The sequence below is a fragment of the Nomascus leucogenys genome, chromosome 18, assembly GCF_006542625.1.
Source record: "Nomascus leucogenys isolate Asia chromosome 18, Asia_NLE_v1, whole genome shotgun sequence".
Lineage (NCBI taxonomy): Eukaryota > Metazoa > Chordata > Mammalia > Primates > Hylobatidae > Nomascus > Nomascus leucogenys.
In genome coordinates, this window is record NC_044398.1 from 37,732,904 (window position 1) to 37,756,247 (window position 23,344).

The 23,344-nt window shown below is 47.1% G+C and overlaps 1 protein-coding gene across 11 annotated transcripts in view; it reads right to left on the bottom strand.

Annotated features, from left to right (window-relative positions):
* ARHGAP22 (Rho GTPase activating protein 22) overlaps positions 1-23,344 on the bottom strand; it is a 216,062-nt gene that overhangs the window by 124,644 nt on the left and 68,074 nt on the right. For 8 of the 11 annotated variants that reach the window (XR_004026707.1, XM_030798185.1, XM_003278162.4 and 5 more), the window contains one exon: positions 17,979-18,178. Coding sequence is in view for 10 of the 11 variants with exons in the window: in XM_030798185.1 (XP_030654045.1) it covers positions 17,979-18,178 (200 nt within the window). In the remaining variant the exon portion in view is untranslated. Of the gene's footprint in view, positions 1-10,381; positions 10,719-17,011; positions 17,059-17,978; positions 18,179-23,344 lie in introns of those variants that run through there. The other 3 variants (XM_030798188.1, XM_030798190.1, XM_030798189.1) reach the window with 2 other exon arrangements.

Below are 23,344 nucleotides of genomic sequence, written 5' to 3' on the forward strand. Positions count from 1 at the left end.
GAAGCCTCAGCTAAGTCCAGGAGAATAAATGAGATTAACAACAGCAACAGCAACAATGATTTCTACTCACATGTCTCTAGTCAGATGTCACACACCCAGAACTCACCCAAATCGTAAAAAGATAAGCACCCATTACATAATAAATCCGAGATCCTGTAAGACCGTCATGGAAACCTCACAGGTTTTAGCCCCAGACAGATCTGGTTTCAATCCTGACACCACTGCTTAGTGATAGTAAACTTCAGGACAAGTTTAGCCTCAGTTTCTCTGTCTGTTAAATGGGGTAGTGGCATCTCCCTCACAGATCTCTGAGAATTAAACGGGATCGAGTGAGCAGAGGGTATGGAATGGAGCTGGGCTGTAGCAGGTACCCAGGATGGCAGCATCCTAAGAAAGGGCAGTGCTGCAGAGGTTTTGTGTGAGTTCATGACTGGGGGTCAGGGTCAGACAGGTCCTCCACCACCAACACCTGTGCAACCTGGCTGAACTTCCGTTTCCTCCTCTGCAATGTGGAGGTGTTTTGAGGATTTCCCCAGGTTTAGAGCCCAGTGAGAGTAAGTGCTGTTGCTGTGATCATGCATTATCATAGGGCCAAGGAGTAGACTCTGTGCATGAACATTTTATAGGAGTGGGAATAGATAGAAACACTTAGAATTATTACAGGGTTTGTAATTACTGTGACATTGCCACTTAGGTAGAACACAGACAAGTGTGTTCCAGCCTGTTCCACCAGGCTGAGGCCTGGTTTCTTTATGTGTAAAAATGAAGATATTTGTCCCAGATTTGTCACTGGGCCATCTGAGATAGTGCTGTGTATGCACTAGGGGCCTATATAAATATGAATTATCATAATTATGACCTCAAAACTCATTTTGGCCACTGTATCATTTGTTTGGTCTGTTTGTAGAAACAATCTCCCCTCCCCTAATAATACCACTGCTTGTGCCATGAAATGAGATGTGAAACAGACTTCAGGAGTCCTAGCATGGTGAAGGCAGGGCCCTGCTTCCTAGTGTGTGATGACAGTTCACAGGGACCTCCTGCAGGGCCCGGGATGTCTGTAATCCTCCTATCGGCCAGCCTTTGGAGTTTGCAACAGTTTGAGGTCTTTGCAGTCTGAATTCTGCTCTTTTCAACATGATCAAAGACTGGCTCTCTGGGAAGTCTTCATTTTTCACCTAGTCTAGGAGACTGCCTGAATAAACAACTTCTGCAATTCTTCTTAACAAGTCTCCTGATAAAATCCTCCACAGGCAGCATCTTGGAAAACGGCAGGCATGTTTTAGAAAGCAATTGCTCAGGGTTCCTTATCTCTGTTAACTCTGATTGGGGCCTCAGATCAATCTTAAAAACCTTTATCCACCTGACACCCAACCAGGAACTGAACGTCTCTGAGTAGTACATAAATAATACAGATCAGAATGAAGTTCAGTGCCAAGGAGGGAAGCATCCTCCTTGCTTCCTTATCACACAAGCCTGTAGCCATGCCCCATGACTGTCCAGAATACCGATTTAAAAAGGCATTGTAAAAATTGGAGACAATTGAGTTCTTGGTAAAGGAACGTTCCCTCCCTAAGGAGTTGAGGGCAACTCCTGGACATAATTTGTCCAGCTTGTTTCCTTGCCGATGACTTTGTCTTGAAGCTTCTTCCAACAGATTCCACAGTGACACCGCCAGCTGTGAACCTGTGAACTCCAAATGCTCTTGTTATGATCCACAGGTCTGCAGTCTGCAGATCAGCCCTGGGAACGTCCTGCTTCTTCACTGTGTCATGAGGCTATCCATGGTCCTCTTAGAGAATCTTCAGCACATGCGGTGTGCCACAGGGACAGTGTGTTGAGGTCAGCACCATGTTCTGCAGAGAGCAGGGGCTTTGAAGGCAGAACACTGGCTCCCTGCACCTTCCCTATCCCTCCCAACTAGCCACAGCCCCTAAAGCCCTTACTCTCAGGGCTGCACATCTCAGGCCCTGAGCCTGTGGAAGTTCAGCTGGGAGCCATGAATGAGCCCAGGGCCTGGGGCCTGAGACCTGGGATAGACTTGCAGCCTAAGCTGGAAACCCTGGTGGAGCCCTCAAGAACCTTCAGGTCTCAGAGCTCACGGCCTCTTCCAAACCCCAGGGAGTGCCCTTTTCAGGGTGAGTGGGTCCTCTTTGCAAAGTTCTGGTTGCTCTGTTGTAAGCCAGGACCTTGCACTAGACTCCATACCAAACAGCGTGCCCGTGACTTGCCCTGAGTCACTCCTGGGGTCTACCCCTTCAGGCAGCCTCATCTCACTGGATTCCTGAGCCCTACAGAAGACCCTGTGGTTGAGGCTGCTCTACTGGTCCTCACCCAGTGGCCTTGGGCTCAGCCTCTCTTCCTCTCAGTCCTGTCATTCATGTGAACATTCTAATGCCTGCGACCACGCTCATGGGAATGAGATGCCATGCCACGTTGGGAAGAGTCACTAGTACTAGTGTCCCGGCCTTGGTGGCAGCCCGGGGCTGGGTGCTGAGTAGTGCCACAGGGACGCAGCAGGATTAATGTGGAAGGGACTAGTGAACAGAATGCTTACCCAGGGGAGCTCCTGAATCCTCTAGTGTTTAGCTTGCCCTGGGAGAAGGGAGGAGAGGCCAAGGTGCACGTGATTTTACAACACATTTGGGGCAGACCATTAGTGTCATCAAATCTCCATGGGCTGCTCTCTGAGTGTCCTTTGTGCTTAGGTTGGGGCCATGGGAAGGGGTTCTGGCCAGTGGGATTGGGCAGGAGTGACAGCATCCACTTCCAGTCCTGATCCTTTCAAAACTGCCAGTGACCTCCAGTCCAGTCCTCTCTCCTATCTCTCCCCCTGAGTCAACCTTGGTGACCACAGAGAAAGATGAGGCCAACATCTGGCTCACCACAGACATTACTACAGTGAGAGGTAAACTTTTATTATGTTTAGCTGCTGGGATCTCAACGACATTTAACGTTGTTCATTTTACTAATTAGATGTTATTCTGAGAAAATAAGTGTTAGAGAATTTTGTCCTTAGCTGATCACGTGGCCACATGAACAAAGAAGTTATAAAATCATAGCACTAATTAAACATCGTATTTCCATGCTGGTAAATCCACTTAACTAATAATGCTGATTTCCTTGCTCCTTGGATTGGATGTTGGGAAGGAAAAAGAAAGGAGAGTTCAGTCTCATCTACTTTGACTCTGGGGGCCTTGGGCTGATGGGAGCTGTCTTACTCTGATGGTTAGAAGCACTGAGCATGGCATGTATAGGTTCTGGCTCAAGCTGTGATGGCCGTGTAGTACCCGCTTCCTGCCTCACTTTTTGGACTGGAGCATTGGAGGGAGCCCAGAAAAAACTGATCTAGATGACTGAGGGGTTGTGGACCCCATGCCCATTCCTAGCTGAATGACATGCCCTGGGCAGCATGAGATCCTGGGAGTGTGCTAATGACCCTGCTTCCTCCTTGGCTTACTGGACCATATGGTAGGCCTCTTTGCCCCCTGAAGTACCTGGTGTTCCATGTGGAGGGGCTAAGGGGGAAACTCAGATGAGCTGAATCCCTCTGGCTGTCCATGGCGTTTGGTGGCTGCATCAGACACTGCAGTCGAGGCAGGTGTGTTCACAGGGAACCAGCCCTCAGAGGGCACGTGCTCTGAGCCTCTCCAGAGGGAGTGACCACCCACTTTTTAGTATTTTCTCTGATCTGGGACTCAGGTGGATATGGGCGTTGACTGCTGCACCACTGTGATGCTCACCGTCTCTGCTGCTCTTCAGAGCCTGCCGGCTGGGTGTGAAACAGCCTCTCGTGTTCCTCCAGAACTGGGAGCTCTTGGTAGGTGCTGCCTGGCCCCACCTCCACCAGGAGGAGCCCATGGGGACACAGGGCCTCTCCACTGCCTGGGTTGACAGCACTGAACCACCGCCCTGCTCTTCCATGCCATGGTCCCTGCCATGTTTTCTGGGGTTGCACAGTGTTTCCAATCTTCTCTGTCCACAATGAACAGACCCAGCTGCTCAGACTGGGATCACTGGTGCTGTCCCGTCTTGTCCTGAGCCTAAAAGCACACTCTTGGAAGATTTTTTTCTGCTCAAAATACACCTTTGGGACATGTTGATGCTGGGTCCAGGGCCCCTCCTTGGAGTGGGTGGGGCCCTCCTTTGGCTGAAAATGGTTTGATTCTGTCTTATTTCTGGGAGGCCCTGAAACTAGTGCTATGCTCTGGGATATATGGTGTCTCTGTGAGAGAGGCTGCCATGCTGCTTAGTTGAGCACAGGTTAGCCTGAATAAGATGGTATAGACACTTTTGCATTGACCTGCCCTGGCTGTGCCAGGCTGATCTGCTGAGTCAACTGCTGCCAAAGGGCACTGGCTGCATTTTGCTGAGGAAGGCACACCTCATCCCTGTCTTAAGCAAAGACCACAGTCCATTTGGGAAATGTACCCATCGTCCTCGGCAGCCCTTCCAAACCACCTCCATTATGCTGATCAACTGTAACTCAGTATTCCACCAATGCATTAAGGAGCTAGAATGCTCCAAACACGATGAAACATAAGTTATGCTCTTTTGAACAATGAATAAAATATGTTTCCCATGCTGCTTCAGTGTTACTTGATTCATTTTTCTGCCTTGTGATTGATAAAACTCATAATTTAATTATCATTTTTCTACCTATTACTGTAAATTAACTGGGTTACAATGAAAGCCAAAGGACTGCTCTATTACAAGTGGGAGACCTTTAAGTGCTGTAAACGAATATCCATGCTGACTTAAATTAGCAGACCCTGAGAGAAGCTCATTACTACCGGTAACACTGGAGGAAACACAAAAGTCATTTTTAGAAGGTGAAGATCCGTCTTGTAGGCAGTATAGCTCTGGGTGCAAAACAATTCGGGGGCAACCAAGACATTGCCACTTGTAATTTATTTGGTCTTGAGGTGTCATCAGGCCTCTTCTAACTTGATTTCCTTTTCCTAGAACAGTGGCAGAATTTTGCTGTCCATACATTAGTCCCCAGATATTACTGATGCTGTCATTTCAGGGGCCTGCTCTCAGAACCCTGCAGGATGGTATAAAATAAACCTTAAAATGTATTTTTGTATGATTACTTAAATCTTGTGTTTTTCTTTGACATGAAGAAAAAATAGTTTTAACTAAATATTGTTTGAAATTTGTTTAAAAACACGGCTGCTATTGCCAATTTCAATTTAGTAAATACATTTATATTTGATTTAAAATAACTTGCTTGAATAGAATTTTCATTTTGATATGTTTAATAGTGGGGAATTATGGTTCTAAAATAGCTGCAAAAATACAGCATCCCTTTAAAAAAGCCACAAAGTCTCATAGTTGAACCTAAATAAATGATACCCCTCTCTCTTTTTATGACTCCAATGAGTAATTCTTCACAGAAGAAGCATTTCAAGTTGTCCCCCAGGATATTTTTAAAAAGGAAATATCTGTTGTTTAATTTTTCTTCTGCAGCACTAATGGGAGTGTGAAGCTCAGTTCCTAATTAACTCAAGGTGCTCTCTAACGTTCTGCAGAAGACACTTTTCAATTATTGCTGGCTTATCCTGGAGCAGAGAGGGTCTGGGGGATGCATCAGAGCCTGTCTTTTATGCTTAGGTTTGTTTTTTTCTGAGTGTAGATAGATCAACTGAAATTTGCTGTGGCAAGATCTATGGGAGCAGCTTGGGAGGTAATCAGTTGCTTGTTCTTTTGTGGACAGAGACTTACAGGTGGGAAGTAGGAAGGAGGGAGTGAAGTCAGACTCTTCAGGGCTTCTCAGGAGGTCAGGGGCAAATTCACCAAGAGCAATGAGATCCATGAGTGACCCTATCTTCAAGGGCCCCATGGCATCAAGGTCTGCATCCATCAGCTCTCTTGCCACCAACTGTGTCTCCCCAGAGACCTTCACCTGGCCCAATAGTGGAGTCAGGGTTCCAAACGCTCTGCACCAAATGGCCATTGAAGACTGCCAGGGGTGCCCACATTGGGACTTCTGGGAAACTGCCCTGCTCTGGCCAGACCTCCAGAGCATGCCTGCTTCTTTGGCCTTGTTTTTGACTCATCTAGGGTGGAACTTCTGAAAACTGCTAGGATTTGGCTGAATGTAGTTCTTGTTCCTCCATTCCTCTTTGCCTTATAAGGTCTCAGATGAACTTTTGACTTTTGGAGTTGAGAGGGCTCTTGGAGATCATCTCTGCCCAATCTGCTACCCAGTGGTCAGCTCTTCTTCAAGCCACTTAGCCTAGTGATAGTCTGGCCTCTACTTGTCCAGCACCAGGGACTGGAGCCTGCTACCACCAGTAGACCACTCCATCAGAATGAAGTGTGGAATGGAGTGTAGAAGACAAATCGGGGAGTCTGTCCATTTGTCTTCTGGTCTTGTTCATATGAGGATTCAGAGCTTCATATACTGCCCCTTGGCAAGATTTCTTTTCTCCAGATGACTTATTCAGTTATTCCTCCTATGGACAGGAGTTTGGACTCCTCTTGCTGCCCTGTTCTTGAAAATATAGTGCCTTGAGGGGACCGTCACTCTCCAGAAGTGACCTGGTCTGACCATGGAAAAGCTTGGTGGGGCTTCCCCTCCCTTGTTCTAATTTCTATGCATCTTAAGAAAGTAGCCTAATCTCTTTGTGCCTTAGTTTCCTTATTGGGACAGTGGCGATAGTACTCATTCCTAAATTGTTTCAATCATCTACTGCTGTGTAAGAAAACTCCAAAACTTATTGCCTACAAAATAGTGATCCGTTATTTGTCATGATACCATGGCAGGGATCAGTGGATGGTTCTTCTGCTCTATATAGCTTAGTCCAGAGTCACTGACACAGTTGCATTCGGCAGCTGAGCTGGGCTATAAGGTCCAGGAAGGAAGGCCTCACTCATTCATCTAGGCTGTGTGGGTTTTCTCTCGTCCACGCTTCCTCATCATTCTGTGGTCCATTCAAACATTCTTACAGCATGGTGGCGGCTTTTCAGAGCAAAGCAGAAACATGCTTGGTTTCTTAGGGATGAGAACTACAATTAAACCCTAAGGCCCCCACCTGACCAAATAAATACACTCTTGGCCAAGGGGAACCTAGGGAAACCTTAAAAACTGAGTTCCTGGCTGTGATAGGAGGTCAAACACGCCTTGCTACATCCTTCTTCAGTTTAGACACCCCATCCAAGCAGCAGTGTTACAGTGGCGATCATACAACTGACTTTATGGCAATAAGATACCAAATTATAAATAAGACCCAAGGCCATTCCAACCAACAGTTAAGTCATACACCCCCACACTTAAAGAATAAACAATGTTCTATCTACCACAGGTTTTTCTTTTTCTCTAGCAGTTAAACAGGTACTGGCCCTAAGAAACAAGTGCTAAAACAATTGTAGTTCACCATTAGACCTTGACTAACTGACCCCCAACCCCTGGTCCACAAGTCACAACTACAGCTTTGATTGGACAAGAGATGGATGTCAGTAACTTTCTCCTGATAAAAGACCACCAACCATAGGCTGGCTCTGACTGGTTAACAAGAGGCTGCACATGGAGGGCTTTCATGTCCCTGCTTCACCTATTGCTGTATAGGGCCTACCTGCAATGCATTTAAATGTTAAGCCTCTGCTCCAGAGTGAATATGAATCACATTTAATATGGATGTTCAGTAGGCATGCGTCAGGACCCTCTTTGTGAATATTCGTAGCTCCTCCTGTAACCCTACTTAGCTAATCTGCTCAGCATAAATTCCTGCCTTACCATCCATTCCCTCAAAGTGCCTGCCTTTCCGGGTCTACCAGAGGCTGCTTCCCAGCCTGCAGATGGCCAGCCTGCAGGTTGCAATGCTTTATGAAAACTAAGATCTCCTGTCTAAATTTATAAATTGTGTGATTTTTAAGTTAACAGAGACCAAACCTGGAAATGGCCCAGCATCGCTTCTGTCTTATTCTGTTCGTCAAATAGTCACAAAGACAGCTCAGATTCAAGGGGAAGGGAAATAGACTCTGCTTGTTGGGAGAAGGGGCAGGAATGAGTGGCAGCCATCTTTGGGATTATCTACCATGTATCTTGCAGAGTTGCTGTGGGAATTAAAGCAAGTTAATACGTGCAAGACACTTAGAACAGAGCCTGGTTCATCAGATATATGAAAGTTAGCTTTTATTTAGATTCAAACTGTTGATCAAACTCACGAAGTAAGGCAGAGGCGAGGTTGGAGCCATGTTGCCTGCCCCTAGACTCCACTGTTTGATTGTGTTGAATGATTTGCTAAACCTTCACTGGGTGAAGTTCCACCCAGGGGAGAAGGCCACAACTAGGGTATTTCCTACATGGTTTACCGCATGAGTTTACTCTCACCGTAGTCCTATAAGGTAGGTGTGGTTATTCTCAACTTACAAGGAGGAAACTGAGGCTCAGAGAGTGAAATATCTTCTCTAGTTACCAGCTAGAACCATCCTGGTTACTCACAAGAAATCTGCCATTTTTCTCTATCACGCAAGATCCTGTAATATGACATGCTAAAATTTAGATGCCAGGTATTCGTGGCAGGCCTACCACCTACTAGTCTGGACTCCTAATCAAGAAAGGGAGTGAGGACCATCTGAAGGGCTGGTCTCAGGGAGCTCTGCATGTTCAGGCAATCATTGTTTTCTAGATCTGCAACTTCCTTTTTGTATTTCATATTAGATGCCTTCGCATGCTTCTTGAAGGTCTTTCATTTCAGAACCCATTCTAAGAATTGTAACAGTCTTATCTCTGAGTGTTTAGGCAGCACTGACAACACTATCAACCACAGCAACTTCCATTTGTCCAGTGCTTAGTGAAGCCACAGCCTCAAAGACCCACACCAAAAGTAGGAACAAGAGGGCTTCAATGATCTTCCCAAATCTATAGATAGTAGGTGGTATAAACGGGACTTGAAGCCAGGTATTCTGGTTCCAAATATTATGGTTTTTTCCATTATAGTATGCAAGCTTTCATTCTACCTTTTTGAGCCCCACATTCTCCACCAGTACAATGGAAATTGATTGTGCCTGGCCTTGTGGACATGCTGTGTGAATGTTTATTGAACAAGTGTTTATTGAGCTTCTACTATGTGTCAGAAATTGTTCTGGATACTGAGACACAGAAATAAACAAGATAGACAAAATCCTCACCTCGATGGGCTTACAATCTAATAGGGAAGGCAGTCAATAAGCTCTTTGCCAATTCTCAGGCACTTTACAAAAGCAATAAATTATTTTTCCATTGAAGATCTAATACAAATCTGGGTCACACTATGCACTAATTCATTCCATTTATTTATCTTCATTTATTCATTCATTCATTCAATTATTCATGTAAGCATCCAATATTACTGGATACCAATTATGTGTCAAGTACTGCTAGGTAATAGGAAAAGAGAAATAATAAGACAGATTGAAGCCCCACCTGAATAAGGTTTATGATCTAGAATGGAGAACAGAAATTAAATTGAGGAAGTGTTATAAATAACAACAGCAATATCAAAACAGTAATGTAATAATAATAGTAGTGACATCCTCTTGGCTGGTTTGAGTAACAATTTACAGCTTACGAAGGATGCACAATTAGGGTTTGCTAAATCAACTTGAGCTGGGTGGAAGTTATGAGGTCTAGAAGGAAGGGCATCTGACACAGGGGCGGTCCTGTGAGCTGTGAGCACAAGATGAGCTCTGACACCTGACGGCATCTTCATCATACCCCCAGGTGGTGCTGAGATGAGGGCCATGGAAGATAGAGCCAGCCAAAGGTGTGAGGTTTTTGTGGGCAGACATTAATGGCACAGCAAGGGGTTGTCCTAGCAGTCTCACTGAACCTGTGTCAGCCTTCAGGCACTATCTGAGAGTGAGTACCTGTTAGTCTTGGCCTGATGTCAGCCCTTCAGTTTCCTCATTTGAGAAATGGAGACAACCCAGGCATCTACTCCAGGTCAAGGACTCAGGGAAGGAGCGTGATATGGTTTGGCTCTGGGTCTCCATCCAAATCTCATGTTTAATTGTAATCCCTAGTGTTGGAGGTGGGGCCTGGTGGAAGGTAATTGGATCATGGGGGCGGTTTCTCTTGAGTGGTTAGCACAATCTTCTTGGTGCTGTCCTCAAAATAGAGAGTGAATTCTCATGAAATCTGGTGGTTTAAAAGTGTGTGTGGCACCTCCCTGCTCTCTCTTTTGCTCCTGCTCTGGCCATGTGACATGACTGCTCCCTCTTCGCCTTCCGCCATGGTTGTAAATTTCCTGAGGCCTCCCCAGAAGCTGAGTAGAGGTCAGCATCATGCTTCCTGTACAGAATGCGGAACTATGAGCCAATTAAACTGCTTTAAAAAAAATTATCCAGTCTCAGCTATTTCTTTACAGCAATGGGAGAATGGACTAACACAGAGTTCATGAATGCAACAATTTGTTTTTTGTTTTTGTTTTTGACGTGCAAGTTTGGTAAACAATGAGCTGGGGAATGAAGATTCCCTGCAGGCTGAAATATTCCTGTGACCTTCAAGCTATGGGATAGGATGGCCTCTCTTTCTTCCCCTGAGGTTTCCTCTTTCTTAAAGATTTCTGGTTTCTGACTGTCCAATATTAATGTTCCACTCCTAGAAGTGCATGTGCTTTCCCATCCATCTTGTCTTTCTCCCCACCAGTCGCAAGCTTTTACTCAATTACATCAAACTTTAAATCAATCTTCTATGGCTCCTTATTGCTGAGCTTCCCTCACTTATTCTCCTGGAAAAAAAAAAATAAAACATACAACAGAAACCTAGCCTGCTCTCAAAGTGATTTTTAAATTGCCTCTTCCAGAACGTAATGTTGCATCAGCCATGGCAGGTAGGTGGGAGGGGGAAGAGTGGATTCCAAACTCCACCTGCCATGTTCCCTCCCCCTGCTTCTTCCAAGGCCCCCAGCCCTCGTTCCAGCATGGTGAGGATTTCCTTGGCCTCAGCTGATATTAGAACACCAGCCGCATCTAAGTGGCCTTTCTGCTTCCAGCCTGGTCCTGGCCAGCCCCTATCTGTGCTGCTGCAGGATGACTCTCCTCTTGGGGTTCTGATGGCCAAGTATAAGCAACCCACAACCTTCACCGACCCCTATCGCAGCCCATGGAGTGCAGACCTAGGTCCTGGGTGTGGCAATGAAGCCCCTCTACAGGCGTCCTCTAGTCCCACATCTGCATTTTGTGTTCCCGCCTGTAGGATGAGCATCCTATGCCCTATGTCAGAGACTATGGGCTCCCCACTGGGTGTGGGCTGCCAGACACATAGCATCCGTGGACCTCCCACACCATTCCTAGGTTCATCTTAAACACATCTTCCAAGAACCTCCAATATACCAGGGCCTCTTCAGAGGCCAGAGTGGGGCTCAGTGGCCCTTTCTAGAAGAGGGGGCCCCTGGCCTGGCCTCCCCATTCCCCTCCTGGTCATCCAAAGAACCTCTAATGCTGTGGCCCTGCTGCATTCCTTTTTTTTGGTTTTAGTTTTTCTTTTCTTGTTTAAATTTTTAAAATACTTTAAAATATGGACTTACATGAAGATAGTCTCAACGTGAGAAATTACAGTAACACAGAAAAAATGCAAGCTGACCCTGTCACCAGCTCACTCCCCTGCCCCACATCCCTGCTCCATGGCTCTGATTTGTCTTATCTGTACGCTCAAAATCTCAAAAATAAATTATTTCCATCTTATTTCACTTTTTTTTTTTACAGTGAAAGTTACACTTGCACATAGTTTGAAGAATCAAGAGTTCCACACGGCTTAGCAGGAGGCAGCAAATTCTTCCTCTGCCATTGCCTGCATCTGTCACCACGTTCTATGCTTTCAGATGAGGTTTCTTTTCTATCTTTTTCCTTTTTTTAAGATATTTATTTCTAATTAGTATGCTTATGTTACTCCTTTTTGATTTTACATTTTAGTCATTGTCTGTGGAATTCCTAGCAGGGGCACTGAGATTTTGCTTTCTGCCCCTTCTCCACCCACACCACACCCCTCCCCCCACCGCCACCCACCGCCACCCAACCACATGCCTTCCCAAACCTCCACGGTAATTTTGGTTATCTCAGTTCGTATTTAGTGTTTATACTCCCATCCTGGGGAATTTATTTCAAGCATTTCTTTAAAGACTTTTTTTCCTTCATTTCTCTCTTTCTAAAACTCCTCCTAGTCGGACATTGGGTTGTCTCTCTTATTGTCCTCTTCTTCCTAGGAGTGTCAAGTTTTCATCCAACCCTTCTTCGGAGTTTTTATTCATGATACCTTATTTCTGACTTCTGGGGATGGGTTCCTTCTCTGACTCTTCCGTATTTACAGATTCTCTCTGAGGATATTACAGTAGTTTTGTATAACAGTTTTCTTCCCCCTGCACAGTATCTGCTGCCTGCAACTTGCTTTTTGTTTTCTTCCTGTTTTTGTCTTGGTTCCTCAAATGAGAGTCTTTCCTCGAATGTCTGCTGAACCAGGCCTATCACTCCCACTTGGGAATGGTTCTCTATGGAGCTGACTGGGTGGCATTGGAGGATGGGGAGGGCATACACAGGGAGGTCCACCTCTGCCATTTTACTGGAGAAAATTCATCAGTTTCCTTCCTGGGGGTTACTCCTGACTGCTGGGGCTTGGAAACCAAATGTGGATGGAGACTGGGGGCTAAGGAACTGGTCTGCACACTGATGTTCACCCAACCTTCCTGTTCTCTAAGATATTCCACCAAGAAAGGGCCAGAGTCCCCATTCTAAAGGCCTCCCTTTTATTCTCAGAGAATACAACTCCAGTCTTACAGCTGAGTGGGGGTGGGCAGTCACCTCTTGGCAACGGATTGTTCAGAAAATCTGGAATCTAACTGCTCTTTTTTGTTTTTTTTGGAGACAGAGTCTCGCTCTGTTGCCCAGGCTGAAGTGCAGTGGTGCAATCTCATCTCAACCTCTACCTCCCAGGTTCAAGCAAGTCCCCTGTCTCAGCCTCCCGAGTAGCTGGTATTACAGGCATGTGCCAGCACAACCGGTTAATTTTTGTATTTTTAGTAGAAACGGGGTTTCACCATGTTGGCCAGGCTGGTCTCGAACTCCCGACCTCAAGTGATCTGCCTGTCTTGGCCTCCCAAAGTGCTGGGATTAGAGGCGTGAGCCACTGCGCCTGGCCCTTACTGCTTTTTTTAAGTTAACCTTCACCCAGTGCTCCTGTCCTGAGCTCCCTTTTTGCCCTCATTTCCAGAGATATCTAGTCCTGCCAAGCCCAAGTCTTTGAGGAGTTTTGTTTTGCAAACCAGACAGCTTCCGTGCTCTCCTTTGTGCTGGTTTGGGATTTAGCTGTCTTGGATCAGCTAAATAAATCAGCAGGCTCTCCCTCGTCTGTTTTCCTGCATACAGAATGCTTTCTCCCATCATGTTCTTTCCATCTAGTTGTGCTTGTGCCTTTAAAAACATCCTTTAGTGCTGTTTCATGAAGTTTTGTGATGCGGAGGAGCCAAATATGACTTTTAAATGTCACCCTTAACTGGAAGTTTGAATTTGAGTTTTGGTTTTCTCATTAACTATAGAAGTATTATGCAGTGCGTGTGTGTGTGTGTGTGTGTGTGTGTGTGTGTGTGTGTGTGTTTGATCCTCGCTCTCTCATGCCTGCACACTCTCCTCAATGTCATTTTGTTATTAACTTGTCTTTTTTGCTTTAGTATTATTGACAGTGAATGGGTCTCTGATTTCATTTTTTTGAGAAAGTCTTTTTTTTTAAAGGGAAACAATGAGTGTTCTTTGTTTATGTCTTCCTCAAAGCTATGTCATTAGGAACATAAAAGTTCACAGCTCCTCTCTTTTCTCAGTAGATATTAGGAATTATATCTCTCTGTTCCCCTTTTTTCTTAGTATCTTGAATCCTACTTTATTTGATGTTACTAAATTTGCTTTCTTTTTGCTAACATTTACTTGCTTACCTTTTTTTCCCCATTCTTTTGCTTTTTAATCTTTTTGTTTATTCCTCTCTCTTTTTTAGACCCAATCTACACTTCCTATATTAAGGGATAGTTGAATCTAACCTATTCATGTTTATTATGAGAAACAAAATGTTTGTATCTTCTTTTGCTGTCTTATTTATTTGTTTTTTACTTGTCTTTCTTTCTTGTTTTTTTTTTTTCCTTTCCCCCATTTTGTCCCATTTGCTCAACTGATCACATTTAATTTTTTCCTTTTTTTTTTTTGGTCTTAGGTTTCGGAAGTTATACTTTCCATGTCTATTTTGTTCCATTTCTATTCAAAGCCAAGAAACCCACAACAAATAAAGAACCGAGATAACTAGACTTAAAGTGAGTTCCCAACAGTGGAAATAGACCAGGCTGATCAACAAAGAATGTGGCAGGAGTTTTCATGACTCAACATTCCAAGCACAAGCTAAAATCACTAAGGTTTAAAAAACCTGGAAGCCTTTACTTGTGAAACTGTGGGATCTGTCTGCTAGAAACCCTCAGGGACAGGTGCTGGGAAAAGCTGGAGGGACAAGGGTGCACTTTCAGGCTCTGCTGTGACATGCCTTTGCCTGGTCTTTCCACCTGAGCTTGTGCAAGCTGCTTCCTCTTTCTCCGTCTTGAACTGTCTTGTCTCTATGCTCTCTGTCCTCTGCTGACCCTCCTGCCAGCAAGATGGTGAGAGGGGAAGAGATCGGGCTTTGGAGAGAGAACAAGGAATGTGGGCTGGGAGTGATTCTCCTCCTGTGTTGTGAGCTCTGCGCAGCATCAAATGTGGCTGGATATCCCTCTTCCCGACAGTTACATCTGCTGGTGCAGCCCGTCCCACAGGAGAGTGCTGACCGGCTGGGCCCCCTGTCACTGAGAACAGTGAGCAGGGCATATTTTTCCAGGAACCAGATATTGAGAATTAGTCTATTACATGCCGTTCATGCAATTAAATAGAAATTTGTGAGGCTATGTTGCCAGCAGCTGTGCAAGTTTGAGATCATACTGTATAAGCTGAATGAATCAAAATTGACCGACAGTTGCCTTGAGATTGGGAACCTGGGCAGTGGGGTGCCATAGAAGCCAGGCTTTGTTGGGGGAAATGGGAATAAGTTTTATTGCCCCAAGAGGAATTGGGAGTGAGTGCCAGCCAGACCCAGAAAGGCCACAAGAGCTCTGGGCAGATGCTGGCATCTGCTGGGAGATACTGGCCCATCTCATGATCCAACGTGCTCCCTGGCAATAAATGCCCTGGTCCAGTTTGGATTGGGCTTGAGGGCTGCTCTTGTGTCCTGGCTGGTGACTGCGGATGTCCATGCCTCCATTTTATTAGTTGCTTCCACCAGAGGATGTGGAGGTCTGGAAAACGTGGCAGGGGAGAGAGAGGAGTGTCTGGCTTAGAAATTTCAGGAGATAGAGGTTCCTTATGGAGCTAGCTGATGGGTGAGGGCTCCCAGGGCCACTTCAAGGCTCACTATAAGGAATACGTGGGGAAGCCTGTGGCAGAGGAGGCTCTGTCCATGTGTGGCCTGGGTGGCCTCAGGGTCATGAGCACCCGGGCTCTCCCAGCATCACAAAGTCCTGCTCCCAGGAGGCAGCGCTGTAGGCTGGTCCAGGAGGAGGGTGACAGTAAGGGTCCAGGCAGGGCTCTGAAAGGCTGGGAGCAACTCTGGCAACTCTGTTCACAGTAATCAGAGTGACAGATCACCAACAGGTCAGACAGGAAAGGCAAGACACTGTTGAAGGGCCAAGGCTGGTCTACAAAACTGGGAAGCCAGAAGGAAATGACTGTGGGGAACCAGAGGCGTGGTGCCCAGCCTAGGGGTGAGCCTGGGGGGCAGTTGGGGGCCAGGTGAGGGCAGGGCTGGGTGGGCTTGTTGGCTCAGATTTGAGTATCCAGTGTGCTAGGATTTGTACCCAGTTATGTGTATGTTATACAGTTTAACCCCTAGCTCATCCCTGTGATGGAGGTAATATTGTCTCCATTTTACAAATGATACAATCTAAAGTAAAAAAAAAAAAAAATGCACTCCCCATTGTAAACAAATGTGAACCTGAAACAGTCAGTCCTTGAAGATGAGTCCCCAGGGGCTAACTGGACCTAAATTTAAAATAGGGCCAAGTGGACATTGGCTGACTAGGGATTACACAGGTACTCTGCCTTTCCCCAAAGACCAGACTCCTGTTTAATTCTGGAACTTTCAGATCTCACCTGAACCAACCAATCAGAGTTCACCTGAACCAACCAATCAGAACTTACCTTCCAGAGCTCAGCTGTATCATCCCTCAGAACTAAATAAGTCCGAATCCTCCATTTGCATAAACAGACCTGATTGGGAACCTGGGCTGGCAAGTTTGCTATAAAACCCTCCCTTATGTTCTCTGGAACACACTTTCACCTTTTGCATGGAAGCTGTGTCTCCCCAGTTTGCAAACTGTTCACTGGAATAAAGTCTCTTTCCTCCATATTCCATTTCAGAAAACTTTTGTTCACACTGCACAGCTAGCATGCTAGGTCTCATTCAGATCTAGCTGACTCCAGAGTTCCTATCTGGCTCACTTAACTACTTAGAGTTCTCCTTTCTCATACAATCAAGGAGGCTGGACAACATCAGGGTTTTCTGAATCCACCTTCATGATTTTTGTCATACTCACGTTTCATCTGTGCTATTATTTGTGTAAAAGTTTTCCTGAGGCAGTCTTACTTCTAATTAATTTATTTTTATTGTGGTAACGTATGTGTAACAAAAAGTCTACTGTTTGAACCACTTTTAAATATATAGGTAAGTGCCATTAAGTGCATTCACGTTGCTGTGAAACACTTTTGGTTTTAATGTCAATATACAGTATTTTAGAAAGGAAAACTTGATATCTCTATCACAAGTGGGAACTTTCCACAGAGGTAGCTATTGGAATTACTTTCCATAGAGGTAGCTATTGGAATGGACAGAACGAAGGCAGAAAGTTATTCATGAGCAGCCAGTTCCTGTTGCACTGAAGGCTCTAAGTAAGATGAGGCCTGTTCCCTTTCCACCCCCGCACCCCCATATTTTGTTTAAAAGGAGGATCCGTGTTTGAGAAGTGTCAAAGGCAGGCTCACAGGGTTGACACTTTATCCTTGACATGCTTAGAAGAACTGAAAGAGGAGAGAAAGGGACATTTTCTCATGCCCAGCTCCCCCTTCACCCCTTGCCCATCCCAGAGTCCCCTCTCTGCCCCCAAGCTGTGGGGATGGCTGGATGTGAACCAGGTCCCTTCCCAGCAAGATTCCGTGACCTGTGACCCCAAACAAGGGGATCTGCCCTCTCTGACTTGGACCCATGACTAGAAGCAGCTTTTCGGACAAGTCCTTTAAGAACCCTTCCTGTTTTTTCCCCAAGAGATACCCTTTCTCTCTCTGAAGCCCATCACAGGGACTGGATTGCCCAAGTGCTTCTGGCCCAGTTGTCTTGGATGGCAGCACACAGAGTACCTCATTACGACGTTTGCATGGGTCGCTGTGACGAGGCTACACTGTGATGGGCGAGGCTACTAGCTGCTCTGAGGGAGTAAACTTAGTGCAATTTGGATAAAAGGCAAATATTTAAAGCACCTTCTTAAAATGTGGGTCTCACAGTGCTGGACACAGAAACCCTATGCGGGATAGGCACAAGGGCTTCAGAGTGAGCCAGGTTTCAGTTTGAGGCTAGATGTGTCTAGTGACCCATTTTCCTGCAAGATAGAAGTAATGAAATGTGTGCATGTATGTCCTTCTTGGAAGCATGAAGGGACCAAAAAGAACATGGAAGAGTTGCTTTCTTAAGTTGGGCAGGGACCTTCTCTATCAACATTTTAAGGAAACATTTTCATTGCAGAAGTTGTGGAATGTTCCAGTAAAACAGGCTGTGATACCAGGAACGTGGGGGATAAGAATGAAAATTACTTTGGAAATCCTGGCAAAACATCACTGTGATGGAGTCAGTGGCTCTGTGCCTTCCTGCCTTCTCCTGGGCATGGTCTTCCCTCTTGTAGAGCCCTGCCATGATGCCCACGGCACACCGGACATGCACTTCTCACCTGGGGCTTGATCTCATCTTTGTCCTTGTAGTAGAAAAGCTGATCCCCACGCAGCACAAACCAGCGCTGCTGCCAGTTCTTCATGATGCTCCTCTGCTTCTTCAGCCAGCCCGCCTTCAGCACGGGGCCCAGCCTGTGAGGGCAGGGTGTCCTCCCGGGGTTCCGGCTCTGCTCCCCCATCACCAGGCTTTTGGAGCGGGCTGAAAGCCAAGGACACACACAGTGAGCATGAAGGCAGTGTGCCTGCTATCAGTCCTACCCCCATCCTGGCGTCCCAGCTGCCTCGTGACTGAGGCATGGGAGCCAAGGCCAGCAGGATGTGAGCAGCTGGGCCTACTTCCCCTTGGCATTGAAGGGGCATGGGTTGGAGCATCTGTGCAGGAGCCTGTAGTGATCCCCCTGGGGTAGGGGTACAGCCTGCCCACCTGGTTAGTTTCTGCTCTGTCTCTGGGATCCCAGGTTCTTCATTCCTCCACGTTTGTTCATCCATGCATCCTTGTATCCATCCATGCATCCACCTGTTCATCCATGGATTCATCCATCCACCCATTCATTTGTTCAATGATTCATTTATTCATTCAGCCATTGCTTACTGATTTCCTACTATGTGCACAAAACCATTCCAGTTTTCCAGGGGACAAAGTAGTGAAATAAAAAACAGATAAGCCTCTGGATCCTCCTGGAGCTCACAGTCTAGCAGGGTTCCTGTTGCTTAGGTCCAGAAGGAGCTGGCCCCACCCAGATCTGGTTTCTGCTTAGCCCCTCTCTTCTGGAGGCATCCGAGCCCCCAAAGCCTTTGTATTTGTTCCCTGGGACCATCCCACAGTGGGGCTTCTGCTTCAGCTGTTTGCCGTGGCTTGTTGGTGGCTTCCTGGCAGGGCAGAGGGGCCAGCACTCCTACCCCAGAGCCTCTGAGTGCCCGTGAGCCCTGTAGGTCCTTCTTCTGGTTGATGGTGCTGAGCCACACCCCGCCAAGGTTGGTGCTGCCCTTCACAGGGATGACTGAATTCTTGTCCCCTCTGCCCCTACTCCTTCCCCTTCTGTCCCCCTCCTTCATTCTCCTCTGTCCCCAGGGAAGCTCCTCTCCTCTCTCTGCCCAGTATCAAGGCCATTGCCGCAGTGATCACTAGGAGGGGCCATCTTGAACTCTGGAGAAATCATTCTGAGTTCAAATGTAATCACACCTGTAATTCTTAGACCATGGATCCTAACTTGTGATTGGAAAGCACAGTGCCTGTGACCTACAATTCTTGCACTGTATCTGTGATTCTGTGTGTGTGTTTGTAAACTCTTCCCACTACACTAGTGACTGCAGTTCCCTAAGCCTGGCCTACTTCTGCCCACGCGGTCCCACTAGCCTGGACTTTTCTTCCATCCCTCTCCCATCCATACCCTGGCATTAGCCACATGGTGAGCTCCTACATATCCTTCAAGAGCCAACTCAAAGGACACTTCCTCCATGGAGCCTTCCTTCTGAATCTCCTCCAAATAGTCACTCCCTCCCCTACCAGGACAGGTGGCCCATGGCTGGTGATTATCTGTGTGGTTGTCTTTCTGCCACTCTGGACTGAAGGGTGGGGACTGGAGGAGATGATGCCTTACCCAGTTCTACATGCGTGTCCTCATTACTGTGGAGGGCAGGGAATAGACGTAAGTCATGGTGGTCATATATCACTGGATACTTAGGGTCACCCTTATTGTTAGGTATTTTTTGTATCTTAACATGACATTAAATATTACATAGCACTGGCTGGGTGCAGTGGCTCACGCCTGTAATCCCAGCACTTTGGGAGGCCAAGGCGGGCAGATCACGTGGTCAGGAGATTGATACCATCTTGGCTAACACGGTGAAACCCTGTCTCTACTAAAAATACAAAAAATTGGCCGGGCATGGTTGCAGGCGCCTGTAGTCCCAGCTACTTGGGAGGCTGAGGCAGGAAAATGGCCTGAACCTGGGAGGCGGAGCTTGCAGTGAGCTGAGACTGCACCACTGCACTCCAGCCTGGGCAACAGAGCAAGACTCCGTCTCAAAAAAAAAAAAAAAATTTACATAGCACTCAGGCAGTGTCTGAGGACACATTATAGCTTGGTGTGCTGGGAGAAAAGCTGAGTGTTGAGAGAGAAGCTGAGGCAGGGCTTGGAACATGTCCAGGGTCCAGGGTCTAAAACCCCTGGTGGCCTTTGCAATGTGTCTAGACTTGCTGGCTCCTTGCTTCTAGCACTCCCATTATCTCAAGTAGCCATATGTTTCAAAGAAAATGCTAAACCATCACAGCTGTAGCACATTTGCTTGATACACTCTTCCTTTCAACCTCCACATCCTCACCACCTGTTTCTTTCTTTGATCACCAATAAATGGTGTGGGCTCCCAGAGCTCGGGCCTTCGCAGCCTCTGTACTAACGTTGGCCCCCGGTCCCACTTTCTCTCTTAACTTGTCTTTTCTCATTCCCTTGACTCTGCTGGACTTCATCACTCCCACAGCCTGGTGTTGGGTCCGATCACCCCAACACTCGTGTTCACACCTTCACCTCAACTGTCATACGGCCTGCGGTATAATACTGAATCTATCACTTTTACACAGGCCCCTGCTCTGGAAGGGGTTGGCTCATGGACAGCAGCAGCATTCACAGGAGGCCTCATCTTCTCCCTCTGGGACCCAAGTAGCTGTGATAGATCTATGAGTACCACTAGCCACCCTGGTGTCAGACTGTCTATTTCCTCACCTGCTCCACCTTGATTCCCTATTGCTTTCCTTCTGCTGCTGGAGAGGTTGAGGTTGAATGCTCTAGCCTTGCCTTGGCTGTGTTTTGGCCCAGAGAGGAAGTGAGTTGTTTGCATGCTTGCCCCTGCACACTGAAGCTGGATTGGTGATTCCTCAGGACAGTGGGTTTTTTCCAGAGACTAACGGGAAGGCAAATCAGGGAGCTGAGTGTGGATCACATGGCCCAGGACTTTCAAGGAAAACAGCCCCCTCTGAAGCCCAACAGCGCCCTGAAACTGGGCTTGAGCTTCACCTTATCTGTGTTTCAGAATGATCAGCACTTTTTTTCCCTCCTTTCTGTGGGGCTGGTCCCCACACTTGTTCATGTGGATTCAGAGTGTGCTTACCTCCTTTATTTCTATGGCTGGTTATTATCCTTGCAAATGGGCACACCATACATTGCCTTTAGATTCTTATGTTGATGGGTATTGGCATTCTCCTCAATGTGAGTTATTTAATTAAAAAGATGTTGGGACCCAACTGAAGAAATACAGGCTTTGGACTAAAGCTTGAGTTTGCATCACCACCAGCTCTGTGAACTCTCTGTGCCTCAGTTTGCCAATCAGAAAACTGGGCCCATATGAGATAACAACACCTCACCCAGCAGGGCAAGCTGGCAGAGGGGAGACACCATAACTGCAGAGTGCTTAGACGTACGGGTGCCTAGTAATGGGTTACTATGGTGATGAGGATTAGGATAATGGAGATGGCGCAGTGGATGTCTCCATGCAGAATTTGTTTCCTAAAGCTGGGCTCCCAGCAGCGAGGTCACAGGGCAGAGAATGGACCGCTCTCTGGCCCCTGGCCCTTTAAATGCCACTACACACTGCCTTCTAGAGATGGCGTTTGGCTGTATTCCATCACACAATTATGCCAGTGTGCCACTTTCCCCATCACCACCAACATAAAATAGTATAATTTGAGCATTCCTACTCCATAATTTAGTAGGTATAAAATGGCACAAAGTTATTGTCTTAGCTGTTCTGATTTTGGGTGATTAATCAGCTGGAACATCTTTGCATGGGCTTCTACTAATTGTATGAGACGTCTGCTCACTCCCTTTGCCCATTTAGTTGATTGCCCACAGCAGGAGGAGCACTGAGTCAAACTCAGTGGCATAAAAACCTGGAGTCCTGGAGGCCCAGAGCTACCAGGCCCCCTTTCCCTCTCCACAGGAGCCCCAGCCCTTCCTGCAAGTCTTCCTACAGCCTGGAATTTCCAGAACCTGTATTTCCAGACACCTGTAGCACCCTATCCTGCATCTGTGCTGCACAGCCCTGGCTGCTCTGCAACCTCAGCAGCCCTGTGTGGAGGACACAGACTTGGGAGAAACCACCCTGCCCAGATGAGGGTGAGGTGAGCCTCTGATGAGACAGGTGGGGTTGTGCCATAAGAGACCCAACGTTATCAGAAGGGGCCTTTCTGCTCCAGGGCTGCCCCCTCCCCTTCTCCATCTCAAGCCAGTGAAGGGTTGAGTGAGGCTGGATTCAGCAGCACTCGCCAGTCCCTTTCCAGGGCTGGGGCTGCATCAGGCCCTGGGAGGTGGAGCTGACAAGGGTTTTCAGGACCCCTGGGCTTGAGTGGAGTCTGGCAGGGGACTGAGGAGGACAGGGAGAGGTGTGCCCCTTTGATTACTGAGTTTTCTTATCTGGGTCTCAACTTGCTCATCTCTAAAATTCCTTTAATGGGTTGAGAATCGCTGGTCAAATTAAGTCACCAGTGCCTGGGCTTTTGTTGTTTAATCACATGAGATTCCTACCATGAGACTCAAGAGATGTTGTTTCCCCTGGCGGGGAGGAGTCTCTGGAGCTGGTGGGTTGGCTCAGGCCTCCACTGTCTATTCTTGAATTCTCCTTTATCTCTTATCAGAATCTTCAAGGGCTATGGAGAACCTTTTGTCCTTCCACAGATGTTTGCAGAGCACTCTTTAGGGTCTTCAGTGGGGACTGAAGTCATGGAATGTTCTAGAGCTACATCCCTGATTCTGTCTCTTGTCTTCTATTACAACAGGGCCTGAAGCTGGCTCATTAAATGCACCTGCTCTTCCTTCCACATCCCCCCCCATAGTATCCTGTGCAGGGCTGGTGCACCTTAGGAGCTCAACAAAAACTTGGTGACTCATCAGCACAGTCCAACTCCTCTGAGCGCTGCTGTACCGTCTGTCCCAGTGGTGGACAATGTCTGTGAGGTGCTCTCTGTCCAGGCATGCCTGCCTCAAGAAGGGTGAGCTCCCTGTGCACAGGACCATGGACGCTGAGCCTGGCTGAGAGCAGGATCTTGTGCAATCAATACGTGGCTGACTGCGGGACTGGCCTGTAGTCAGTGTGGCAAGACAAAGAAGGTGGGCACACTCTGTGCCCTGATGCCCAAGGCCCAGGCATCAGGCCTCCTGAGAGCTTCACGTAAGGAGGGAGCAGGTATGGGGGGCCATGTTCACCGGGGCAAGGGAGCTGGTAGGCAGGAAGCTCTGGGTGGTCTCTATTTCAGTAGATGCAGGCATCCCCGAGGGTCCCACCTGCCCCACCCTGGAGGATAGGAAAGGCTGGCTCCAGCCCCTCTGACAAGGAGGCACTTCCTGCAGATGCTGCTGAAGCTGCCAAACCA